The 12,402-nt window shown below is 40.7% G+C and overlaps 1 protein-coding gene across 3 annotated transcripts in view; it reads left to right on the top strand.

Moving 5' to 3' along the window:
- SLC4A7 (solute carrier family 4 member 7) overlaps nucleotides 1-12,402 on the top strand; it is a 77,308-nt gene that overhangs the window by 38,273 nt on the left and 26,633 nt on the right. For all 3 annotated transcript variants that reach the window (XM_040963749.1, XM_040963767.1, XM_040963757.1), the window contains 6 exons: nucleotides 2,341-2,456; nucleotides 4,263-4,420; nucleotides 5,717-5,804; nucleotides 7,692-7,838; nucleotides 9,554-9,660; nucleotides 11,373-11,547. In XM_040963749.1, the coding sequence (XP_040819683.1) occupies nucleotides 2,341-2,456; nucleotides 4,263-4,420; nucleotides 5,717-5,804; nucleotides 7,692-7,838; nucleotides 9,554-9,660; nucleotides 11,373-11,547 (791 nt within the window). The remainder of the gene's footprint in view (nucleotides 1-2,340; nucleotides 2,457-4,262; nucleotides 4,421-5,716; nucleotides 5,805-7,691; nucleotides 7,839-9,553; nucleotides 9,661-11,372; nucleotides 11,548-12,402) is intronic.

The raw sequence follows: 12,402 nt of genomic DNA, 5'->3' as shown, positions 1-12,402 counted from the left end.
AAGGTGTTTTTTTCTGTTTTGTTTTTTGTTTTTTTAATTTGAAAGACAGTTACAGAGAAAAGGAGGGAAGAGAGGTAGAGAGCTTCTCCAGTTGTACGTGTCTGCCCCATGTGCTCTCAAATGCGCTCAAACTTTCAGCAACAGAAAAGTCAGTTATTGCTGTTGGAGAGCAAAATTAAAAATGAAAGTACTATAGATAAGTTGTTTTTTAAAATTTGATTCGAGCGGCAGAGTTACAGAGAAATCTTCTGTCCACTGGCTTACTCCCTAAATGCACACTGGCCAGAGCTGGGCTGATCCAGAAGCTAGGAGCCAGGGGATTCTCCTGGGTCTTTCTCAATGGTGCAAGGGCCAAAAGACTTGACCCTGCTGCCTTTAGCAGGGAGCTAGATGGGGAGCAGAGCAGCTGGGGCACAAGCAAGTGCCCACATGGGATGCCACAGCCACAGCTGGAGCTTAGGCAACTATGCCACGGTGTAAGCCTCTCTGAGTATGGTTTTTTTAAATCTGATTTTTTTTAATTATATAGTTTTTTTTTTCTTAAAGAAATACCATGTCTGTGTACTCTGTGCTAATGGTGGTGAGCTTTGTGATCTTCAGTTTTGAGTCTAAGGGATTTGATGTAGAAGCAGAGGCTCATGGGAGAATTGGTATCAAATATCTGACATGCTAATTTTGAAAAAGGGGCGGATCCAAGTGACCAAGTCAGCCAGGTAACTTCAGGATACGTCTTCTGGCTTTATCAATATCGAGTTCTGCTTCCTCTTCACACATTCCTGCCATATTCCTACTTTCCCATAAAGCCCTTTCATTCCACTGTTCTCTCACAGTTCTGGCAACTGGGAAATGGTATTGCAGGTGCTTGGCTGACACATCCAGAGGTTATTAAGCATTTGAAAGCATGTAATGCTCAGGTATGGTTGCTACCACAGTCTCCTTAATATGTCTCTCCTGGTTTTCTTGTGTAGATTTGGTAGAAGTCTCTGGAAAACTTTTATATCCCTTGGGCAAGAAAAGGACTCTTATTTTAGAAGTTTAGGGACAAAGGTCAAAGAAGAAAAATCTTCATAACTTTTCCATGCTGGGAAATGAGTTGTCTTAGGAAATCTTTTTTTTTTTTTCCAGACTTGATTACCTTTCCCAGAAATTGAGCTCCTGGCTATAAGAGATTGCAAGTGCTTGTTTGCTTTTGAGAGTGAGATTTGGGGTGGAAGGGGCGTGGAACAGCGGATGTTACAGAGCTGTTTGTCACTGGGTTTGAGCAGTAAACGCAAAGGACTTGGTTTGAATTATTCATTAGTTTCAATATGCTATGTTCCACAGAAATAATGCTCTTGGAATTTTGAAGTGTTTCTGATATGCTTGAAATTCTGGATTTGAATACCCATTTTTAAACAAAAGTTTGTTTTTACTTATCCCTATGACATTCAGTGTAGGCTGTAATTTGTTTATGTTCTTGGACTTAATGGTAGAGATCTGTGTGGTGTACTTGAATGATAAATAGTTGAAGTATGAATTTTTTGTAAAGGAATATGCTAATTGGTGTTTTGGATTATTTTGTTGTATGTATCTCTACTGAATATCCCTTGAGATGAACATATTAATGCCTGAACCATGCATACATATCATGTTAGTCCAAAGAACAATCTGTGTAAACCCAGGCAAGCTAATCACAGGCGCTGCTGGGGTCTGTTCCATACCTTCCAGGCGACAGTGTATGTTCCGGTTAGCACAGCTCTTTGATGGTAACGTCCTTACTCCATGCAGTTATGCTGTAATTTTATTATATTCCAAAGTCATATTTCATAGGCATAATGACAGCAGACTTTAATGCTACTAAACAAAGCAAATGAAACTTCTTAAGCAAACATTTGTGAAGATTGTGAGAAACTCAGCTTATACCCTGGCTGGTGCAGCTTTGAGGTTTTCTGAACCGTCCTTGGGTGTCCTAGGAGGTGTGCAGGGGAGTGTGGTCGGGCACCCGAGGACGCTGGGGGTCACACGCATGCCTGATGTGCTCAAGTGCATGCCGGAAGCGTTTGTGGTAGCGCTCAGTCGGCCTCTCCTCCTGTCTTTTCTGGTCCCGCACCAACACACTTTTTTTTTCTTTTTTTGCAAAAGGCCACCAGATTTCATAAATCCTAGATGTGTGACTTTAAATATTTAAAATATAGCTTCAATTATTGCTTACCTATTTTAGTTTTGCTAGTGTGGTACTAACACTTGGCACGGCACCTATGCTTAAATCCTAAACCATCACTTTCAGGATGTCAGCAGAGTCAGGCTACAAAAAGTGAATTTTGTCCTTACTAATTTGGACTTGTTTGTTCTTAAACACAGGTATTTTGGCCTCTCCCCAGTCTGCCCCTGGTAACTTGGATAGCAATAAGAGTGGAGAAATGAAAGGTAACGGAGGTGGAGGAAGCAGAGAAAATAGTACTGTTGACTTCAGCAAGGTAATTCTGTCATTAAATAATGATTTTCAACACAGCTCTTGTTAAAGGAAGCACTAGCGATTCGTGGCTTTGTTAACATATATATAAACGATCTTCCAGCAGACCATGCTTCCTAAGCTGTACGTGTTGCTTGTGATATGTATGTTAAGATCAGACACTGTGAGAAAGGTTAGTTAGCCTCTGAGTTACCTGAAGAATTTCGCACATTTACCAGTTGTAGAGACAAACAATAACAAGAGGATGTGTGAGCAGCATGTTATGTCCACGTGTATCTAGACAGCTGGCCTGGAAGGTCAGTGCCTCCTGAGCTGCAATCGCATGTTCTGGGCTTCCCGCCGTTAGAGAAGTCAAGTCCGACAACGACGCAGCAGCGCTAGTCGCAGCCTTGCTGGGACCGTGATGGTGTCCCGTGCCCTCTGGTGCACAGCTCTAAGGAAATGTCTGCTTTCCCTTTGGTGGGTAGAAGCATGGAATTAGAAAATCCGTCTGTATTTTGTTGTTGTTGGGTGACTAGTTGGAATAGGCCAAAAGCAAGCAAACAAACAAAAAACAACTGTCCACCTGCTTGGAAAGAAAGGAGGAGGCAGAACCAAAAAAAAGCTAAGTTTAAAATGTGGCTGAATTTAAACTGTACTTGAAGAGAGCTCCTTGTGAAAAATCGGTTCTGTGAAGCTGTGGAAATGTTTGAGTATGTGTTGGCCACAGAACACTCAATACTTTTTTTTAGATCTAGTGTTAGATTTTTTATTAAGTAGGATTATGTCAGATGAGGTTGGACTTTCTTAGGCCTAGTGTTCTACAAAGCTGCGTCTACGAGTCGTGTAAATAATTGGCTCAGCGTGGCCGAGCTCCGTGTTGTTGCTTTGGGGGCATGGGCTGTGCAGGAAGGCTGTTGCACCCTTTGGTCTTGTATTTCTAAGCTGACATTCTTGTGAAATGACTCGATGAGTGTGATTTGCATTGTAGATGTCGTCTAGAGACGGCAGTTGCCCTTGATTTTTTTGTTCCTCTGTCACAGTTTTACTTTTTTCCACTTGGCCTATCCCTGTGTACACCTCGTTGTTTCCTGCGGGCAGGAGACTGCCTCCTGGCACTGTAGTTGTGGCACACTGGGTGTGGGACTCAAGAGGCCTGCCGTAAGTGCTGGTTTTATTTTTAATAGCTAGCCCTGTCAGTGGTTGTTGAGTGATTTGTGTGGAACTGCATATTAAGAAGTTCACATACTTGGATAATTATGTTTGTAACCTTCTTGGAATTATACACAAGCAAACTAAATTTCATTAACAGAACATTATCAAATATCTATACCATTAAGGATTGCTTACCTTCATTTCAAATATAAGTTTTTCTCCCTACTTAACGAAAATACTCAGAAATGCCCAGTTTTTCTTTTTTGGAACAGGGACTTCACAGAATCTATAAAATACAAAGACATTAATTTATTTCTCTTATTTAAAAATCTGTGAAATGAAGATTTTTAGCACTGTGTATAATTTCATGAGCCATTGTTAGCTTGTGAATTACGTATCTGTCCTTTTAGTTTCTGATGAATAGTGCTGTTGTATTAAAAAAGTATTCTCCAATTTACGTCTGAAGATTTACACCTGAAGTAGTGAAGACTCGTGGTTAAATGGTAGTTTTGATGAATGCGTTCTGCTTGCCTTCCTGTATCTGTCTACTTTCTTTGTGAAAATGTTAGCATTTATATCTATTACACCTGTTAAGTTGTCTTGCTGAACAAATACCCCATTTCCCTGTAGTCTTTACACATCATACGGATTTTAATAATGACATATTTATCAATAGGTTGACATGAATTTCATGAGGAAAATTCCTTCGGGAGCCGAGGCATCCAATGTGCTGGTGGGAGAGGTGGACTTCTTGGAAAGACCCATCATTGCATTCGTGAGGCTGGCTCCCGCCGTCCTGCTCTCCGGGCTGACCGAGGTCCCTGTTCCCACCAGGTGAAGAGCTCCTTTCTCAGCGTGTTTCTGACCCAACACTTTCAGTCCATTAAATGTGCAAGCACGAGCACGTAGCTTTATGTCATAAAACCTCGCTTTCATAGCTGATATTCAGTCATCATGTCAAAGGTTTGAAGCAGTAAAGCATGAAGGAGTTGTCTTTTTTCCCCTCAGCAGTAAAATTACCATGCTTTTGCAAAATGCTTCCTGACTTTGAGAAATTTTGTATTTTAAAGTTTAAGAATCAGTTAATTGCTTAAGACTTAATATTCTGTGCAGGTGCTGCGCCAGAATGGAATTAAATCCTTCCTCGACCATTTAGTTTTTATGGGGACTCAGGTTTTCTAAATTTCATTTGTAATCTGAAGGCGATATCCCACTGGGTTCATGAAATCAAATACTGCTTTTGAATTAGGCAAAATGCTGCGTTGTGACCTGACAGCATATGTTGAGTGTGACATTGTAAGTAAAAGCTAAATCAAGGATAGCATCTATGATGGTAAGAGTAATCCGTATATTAGGTGTTAACTAAAGGAGCTGAATTGCAAATGAAACTTATTGTTTATACTATTTTTATGATATGAGAAAACAAAGAGTTAATAGGAACTTGATGGAAATGTACTTTCTGGTTCTAGTTTATTCAGTTGCAGTAATGCTGCAGTGTTGTAAAAAGCGTGAATTCATTTGTAAATTCTCAAGCTCAGGTTAAGCAGCTCCAATTTGTAGAAGTATGAATGTTAATTTTTACTGTAATGCTAAACGTTACGCAGGAAGAATTCCACATCGTCATTAGAATAACAGGAATTTTGTTGTTAGATCTGCTGTAGCAAATGGAATCTCCTTGCTTTTTCCAAAGGAATTAATTGAGTCAGTAGGCTGAAACCTTTTTATTGACAGCCTTGGATTTTTGTTCAGAACTTACATCCGAGGCATTGTGGCTCTTTTTGCGTCAACCATTAAGCTGTTCTATTTGGCGGACCTTGCTTTCCGTGCTTACTGACAGTACTTTCTTACTAATTTCCTGTAGTCCAGATTTGTTTCCTTACTCTAATCCAAAAGGATGCAGAAGAACGTTTGATTTCGTAGTTACTCTTTTCTTCCAAGGAAGATGTGAAATGCTAACTCGGTGGAGAGCTAGTCTTCATTCAGTGTAGTCATTGGCTCGGAGTGGGTAAGGGGTGGAAGAAAGGCCCAGGTGCTGGCTTGTTTGACATCTGAATGGGAATTTTTCTATATCAGCCTGGACTTGTGTGCGGTGGTGTGTTTTTAAATGCGTCTGTTTTCCTGTTTCCTTAGGTTTCTGTTTTTGTTGTTGGGTCCAGCAGGCAAAGCCCCACAGTACCATGAAATTGGAAGGTCGATAGCAACGCTCATGACGGATGAGGTAAGCACACACCGAGATCCCACTGCGGTGGACTGATTGTGAAACGTGTAACGAATTGAACCGTAGTTCTCCTGTCTCTCATAGGGACTGTAACATAATCGTGCTTGCTGTCTGTACTGTTTAATCTCATACACCCTTCAACTATTTGGTAAGGTTTCCGAGACATTTTTCGTCAGGGTCATTGGATACTTTCTAATATTCTTTGTGTACTTACTTGGGGGGCTGACAGTGAAGTGGAGATATCTCCCGTTGGCTTCTCTTTGGGGAGGAAGTTGAGCCCGTTGCTTGTCAGACGTGTCTGTCGTGTGTATGCAGCCACACATCTGGACCAGCTTGAACATCTCTGTGCTGTCTCAGCCAGCCAGTCGTGACTGTGCTGCTTTGAGCTCTCAGTGTGTTCCTCGTCGTGCCTGTTCTCATGTTTACTGCATCTCCTCTTTCTAAGTGACTACCCCAGTGACCCTTTTTGGTTTTTTGTCTTATTCTTAGTCTTAGTCTTCCACCCTCACATTGCCGATAGCATGCAGATTTGAATATATGGATTCTTGACTTCCCATTGTATATTTTATCGCAGGAGGTCCCCCCTGAGCTGGCCTCTGCCAGTGTCTTGGCTTACACACCCTGTGCCACTCATCTTCCTCCTGTAGCTTGCCCTAGCCAGCTGTTCTTGCACGTCCGTTTCTTTTCCATTCTTTGTGTTCATTTTCTCAGAGGGTTGATCATCACCTACAATTACATATTTATTTAATTGATTGTTTCGTTATCCTAGAAATAATGGATAGAAGCAAGTAGGCATTATTCTAGGGGAACCGAAGGTGGGTAAGAACCTCACCTGTCTGTTGTACTATCCATAATGACCACATTTATGCCTAGCAAGGAGTAGCTGACCGGAAGATATCTGTGATGAACTTATATAAGTAAAATTGTTTCACTGTTTATGATGTCATAGAAGTAAAACGTTATTTTATATCTTAATGAATTTATTAAGTACTTCCCATACCAAATTAAAAATAAAAATGTTTTGGATCTAATGTGATAGTGTCTAAAGTCCTCGCCTTGCATGTGCTGGGATCCCATGTGGGTGCCTGTTCGTGTCCTGGTTGCTCCACTTCCCATCCACCTCCATGTTTGTGACCTGGGGAGACAGGGAAGGATGACCTCAGGCCCTTGGGGTCCTGCACCCAGTGTGAGGGACCCAGAGGACATTGCTGACTCCTGGCTTTAGTTTAGCTTGCCCTGGCCAGTGTGGCCACTTGGAAGGTGCACTGGCCAATGGAGGATCTTTCTCTTTGTCTCTTTCCCTGTGTGTCTGCCTTTCCCATAGAACAGAATACATTTTTTCAAGATTTTTTTTTTTGTATTAAACAGTCACATTTACAAAGAGGAGAGACAGGAAGATTTTCCATCTGCTAATTCACTCCCCAAGTGGCTGCAGCAGCCAGAACTGACCTGATTTGGAGCCAGGAGCAGGAGCTTCTTCTGGGTCTTCCACGTGCGTGCAGGAACCCAAGGCATTGGGCTGTCCTTGACTGCTTTCCCAGGCCACCAACAGGGAGCTAGAGGGGAAGTGGGGCCGCTGGTTCTGGAACCTGTGCCAAAATTGGATCCCGACTCTTGCAAGGCGAGGCCTTTTAGCCACTAGGCTACTGTACCAGACCCAGCAAAGAAATCTTTTAAAAAAGAATAAGTTTGTCTTAAAGCATAATTGTTGCTAGCAATTCATCTGATAATACTAAATGGGTTATACAGATCTTTTCCAAGGTAGGTGAAATACCCTGCCTTAGCTAAGAGCTTTGTTAATAAATTATGAATTTTATTCGCTTCATGTAAGGTGGATTTGCTTTGTGTTTCAGTTTTAACATCCTTGCTTTTTTTTTTTCCTTGTAGATTTTCCATGATGTAGCTTATAAAGCAAAAGATAGAAATGACCTGTTATCTGGAATTGATGAGTTTTTAGATCAAGTCACTGTCCTGCCCCCAGGAGAGTGGGACCCTTCCATTCGCATAGAGCCACCCAAAAGTGTTCCTTCTCAGGTAAGAGCCCCGACCTGTCCTTTCTTTAACTCAGAAATCAAAACAGTGAAAAAGTATACTCAGAAGTTTTCCACTCATCCCCTCCCCTCACTTTGTTATGTCTACCTTCTGTTGATAACCATTTGCTATCAGTTTATGTATGTTAGATTTTGTTCAGTATCTGGAAATGCAACTGCTATTTCTTCCCTTTCTTTATTAGAGTTCTTCCTCCTCTGCCTCCCTTCCTTCTTTTTAAAGTTTATTTCATTTTGTTTGAAATGCTGGAGTTACAGAGGGAGAAGGAGAGACAGAAAACTTTGATCTGCTGGTTCACTTCCCAAATGCCTGGGATGGCTTGAGCTGGGGCAGTGCAAAGCCAGGGACCCACGGCCACGGAGCTGTCTCTTGCTGCTTTCACAGACACTTAAGCAGGGACTTGGATCAGAAGTAGAGCAGCTGAGACTAGAACTGCCACCCATGTGGGATGCTGGTGCTGCGGGCAGAGGCTTAATTTGCTATGCCATGGCACCGACCCCAATTTTCTTTATGGAAATGGGTTGGGTGACCGTTTGATTTTTTAGTTTGCATCTGTAGTCTTGCTGCTGCATACACATTGGTGCTGTTAATCTGTCTCTGTAGGAGCCTTGAGCCCAGGGCCCTCCTGGGATAGCACATCTCTTCTGGCCTCTCTTCCCCTTCTGTCTCCTTCCCGCTCCCTTTTCCCCCCGTAGCTCCAGCAACTTCTTAGACAAATGAAAGGCTTGTATCTTTGTCTTCAGGTGAGGGGCAAAAGCGGCTGTATCTTGGGAATAGCTCCTGCTGACTTTGTAACAGAAATATAATACCCCAACAATAATTTTAAAGATTTTGGTGAGGGAAATTTTTTTCTGAGGGAGATGTTTTATTTGAACACATTTATGCTCATATATATTTTGAAATGGTGTGTATTTATATGTTGATATCAAGTTGAATTGGAAGAGTTAATCAGAAGCTTAAAATATTAGCAGAAACGGGGGGGAGAGCATTAATCTAAGTGCTTAAGATGCCATTTGGGATATCAGCATGCCGTGCGAGAATGCCTGGGCCTGAGTCCTCCTGTTCCAGGTTCATTTCCAGCTTCCTGCAAATGGATGCCTTCCGAATCAGAGTCCCTGCGCCCTCATGGGAGGTCTGGATTGAGCTCCTGGCTCCTGGCTTCTGCCTGCCCCAGTGCTGTGGGCATGTGGGGAGTAGAACAACAGACAGAGCTTTGCCTCTCAGATAAATAAAATTTTAAAAATGGTTTGTTTAGTTTTATTGGAAAGGCAGATTTACAGAGAGAAAGGTTTTCGCTCTGCTGGGTCACTTCCTAAATGGACAGAACTGAACTGATCTGAAGCTAGAAGCCAGGAACTTCTGGATCTTCCATGTGGGTGCAGGGTCCCAAAGCTTTGGGCCATCTTCTGTTGCTTTCCTAGGTCACAAGAAGAGAGATAAATGGGAAGTGGAGCAGTTGGAACACAAACCTGCACCTTTATGGATGCCAGTGCTTGCAGATGTAGGATTAGTCAATTGAACCACTGTATAAACCTCAAGTCAATCAAAATTAAAATAGATGCATATTGATAGAAACAAATGCTAGATTCTATTCTGAAGTACCTTTTATTTAAAAGGAAGTTAACGTTAAGAAGCATTTTGCCTAAGCACCCATGTAGTACCTGTTTCGCTAAACACAATTTTGGTTTTGTGATATTCAGGAAAAGAGAAAGATTCCCGTGTTTCCCAATGGATCTGCGCCCACGTCGGGTGAGATTCCTAAGGAGGCCGCCCACCACGCCGGCCCCGAGCTGCAGAGGACCGGACGGTGGGTACAAAACCTGTCAACCTTTGGAGATTAGGGATGGATCTGATGAAAAAGACATGAAAGTTACATGCATTCAACAACAATTTTAATAACATAGACTGAGCTTTAATTGGAAATTAAAATAGGGTAGTGTAGTATATCCATTGCCTGGATGACAGGTTCTTGAGGAAAGGCGTATTTGAGCCAATGCCAAAGTAGGTGTATATATCTGATTACACCATGCTGATGATCTCCAGAAAAGAACCTGAGTATTGCGAGCTGCAAGCACTGCTATGCAAAGCAATATTTTGTAAAAGCAGAAAAGTGTTAATGGATGTTTCCATGCTAGAAAAAAAAAGCACGTGACAACTGATCCTGTAGTCTTTGTTTTTCTAAAATCAGGGTATTTTGTGTAGGCACGCTGTTGGCAATTTGGATGCCCTGGCTAAAGGTTGTTGTTTTGTAAAGGAGAAATTAGTCACTGCTATGCTAAATGCAGATTTTAAAGTGGTGAAATTCACAATCAATTGCTTAATGATATGTATCCTCTCTTTGTAGGATACATAGTAGGATGTCCCCAGGCAACAGGGCTAATTCCCTATTCCCTGTAGAGTTAACATCTACGAATCAGTAACTGTGAAGTCAAGTACTCATTGATCAGTTACCTGGTAACTTCCATAAGTCATCTGCCAAGTAATCAATTCTTGATTTGATAGTTTAGTTTCAATTTCTAAATAATGATTTTTTTATTATTTATTAGTATTATATTTTTTTACTGTAAGCAATTTTTTGATGGGGTAACTGCTTCACATGTCAGTGTATGTTTAGGACTTATTTCACCAGTTCAGAATGGTAAAGTTTCCAACACCTGAATCCTTTTGAAAGTTTGAGATTGATGCATTTTTGGTTTGTTTATTCTTAGAGTTGGCTTAAGTATTGAGTCAGTATTTTCGTTACTATTCTAAAATTGTTGTAGACACCAAACATAGTAAGTTAGGAAAAGGTCCAGTCTCTCATGGAGTTTGTATTTTATTGAAATGTTTCCAAGTGAGGTGTGTCCAAAAGTCTGATTTGAAAGTGACAGTTGAATTGGTATGGTTTTGATGTGTAATTTTGAATTTGCTAATTAAAGCCCTAATCTTAGTACTGTAATACTAGTTTAACTGCATATATAGTAAATTAAACATAGCGAAAGAATCTTTAAGGACATCTATATGATTAAATTAGTATTTCTGGTGCGTGCTGGGATTATTATTTGATCCACTTCTTAAGCATCCAATCATAGCACTGTATATTTATGTTAAAGAGCATTGAAATTAGAATTGCCAGTGTAGGATTTGTGACAGTTGCCTGTTAGCTTTTATGGTATAGGCAGTGATTAATAGAATTGCCTATGCATATTTTCATGAATGATTACATTTTACTCATTTTTATCATACATTTCTTTGCAAAAATGTGTCCAAAATTAAACTTACTGATACAAATTATTTCCTTGTAATCTTTTCAGTTTCTAGTCAGTTAAAAAACAGATATTTATGTTTCTTTTTAAGTTAATGAGATGAGCCTTTCCTGTAGCATGAATAGATTAGAATGCATGAGTTTGTTTACTATGATGTAAGTTGTGATTGGACCTGATGCTAGGCACCAGCAGTGTTATGTAGCCCATAGTTTTAGTTTGAACTAGCCAGTGTCCTCTAGTGTACAGTTTGACGAGTTTCATCTCACCTATTTAGGCTTTTTGGTGGTTTGATACTTGACATCAAAAGGAAAGCACCTTTTTTCTTGAGTGACTTCAAGGATGCATTAAGCCTGCAGTGCCTGGCCTCGATTCTTTTCCTATACTGTGCCTGTATGTCTCCTGTAATCACTTTTGGAGGGCTGCTTGGAGAAGCTACAGAAGGCAGAATAGTGAGTACAAAGAATGCTAGTGGCCAGGCTCTCAGCTCTTCAGAGGCAAGTGTCTGTACACATTTGTCTCACCATTCGTACTTGCACCGGAAGAGTCTACCCGCACCATGGTTAACGTGTCCCCAATCAGACTCCCCCCCCAAAGGTAATTGCTATGGAAAACATGGGGAAGCCATTTGAACAGGAGAAGATGCACAGTTGAGGTAAAATAAATAAATAAATAAATAAGTTGGAATTAAAAGAAAAAAAAATTATCCTGACTTGTTGGATGAATGGTTTTTATAAATTGAGTAAAAAAAGAAAAAGGGCTTGTATTGTCTTGAAGAGGGTGGGTTGCTGGGGAAACTGATTCTGGGTGGGTCGTGGGTGGGAGAGTTTATCTTTGGTGATGCTTCATCCTGAAAGATGCCATAGGATTAGTTAGAGCTGCGTGATGAATGACACATCTGCCCCGGTGGGTAGACCCCGAGTGGACTGCGGCAGAATAGAACATAATGATGGAGAGAATGGATTTTTAAGTGCATTTATTGTTGCTGTTACTAAATCCCTGTGAAAGTATCCAGAAGGTTTGTTTTAGAAATGTACCTAGAAGTTACAATTCTTGTTAATACTGTGTCAGGAGAAGTGTGATACTCTGTAAAATCTTGAAAGGCATTGTTTTTGTTACTTTTACCTTTCAAGATCATGTAAATGACTGTTTGTATTCCCTAAGTTTATGTTTTTAATTATTTACTCTTGGGGGAAGAAAATGTGTTATTTTATGAATAAGAGGTTAAAAAGCTAACTCTAATAATTATTCAGTGTTTCACGAGTCGAAATTATCTTTGAATTTTGAGTTCATTTAGATGTGCATTT

This window comes from Ochotona curzoniae, unplaced genomic scaffold, assembly GCF_017591425.1.
Source record: "Ochotona curzoniae isolate NIBS_2020 unplaced genomic scaffold, NIBS_Ocur_1.0 contig_1302, whole genome shotgun sequence".
Classification (NCBI taxonomy): Eukaryota; Metazoa; Chordata; class Mammalia; order Lagomorpha; family Ochotonidae; genus Ochotona; species Ochotona curzoniae.
Note: the sequence above shows the minus strand (reverse complement) of the source record. Positions and strands in the feature narration are given on the sequence as shown.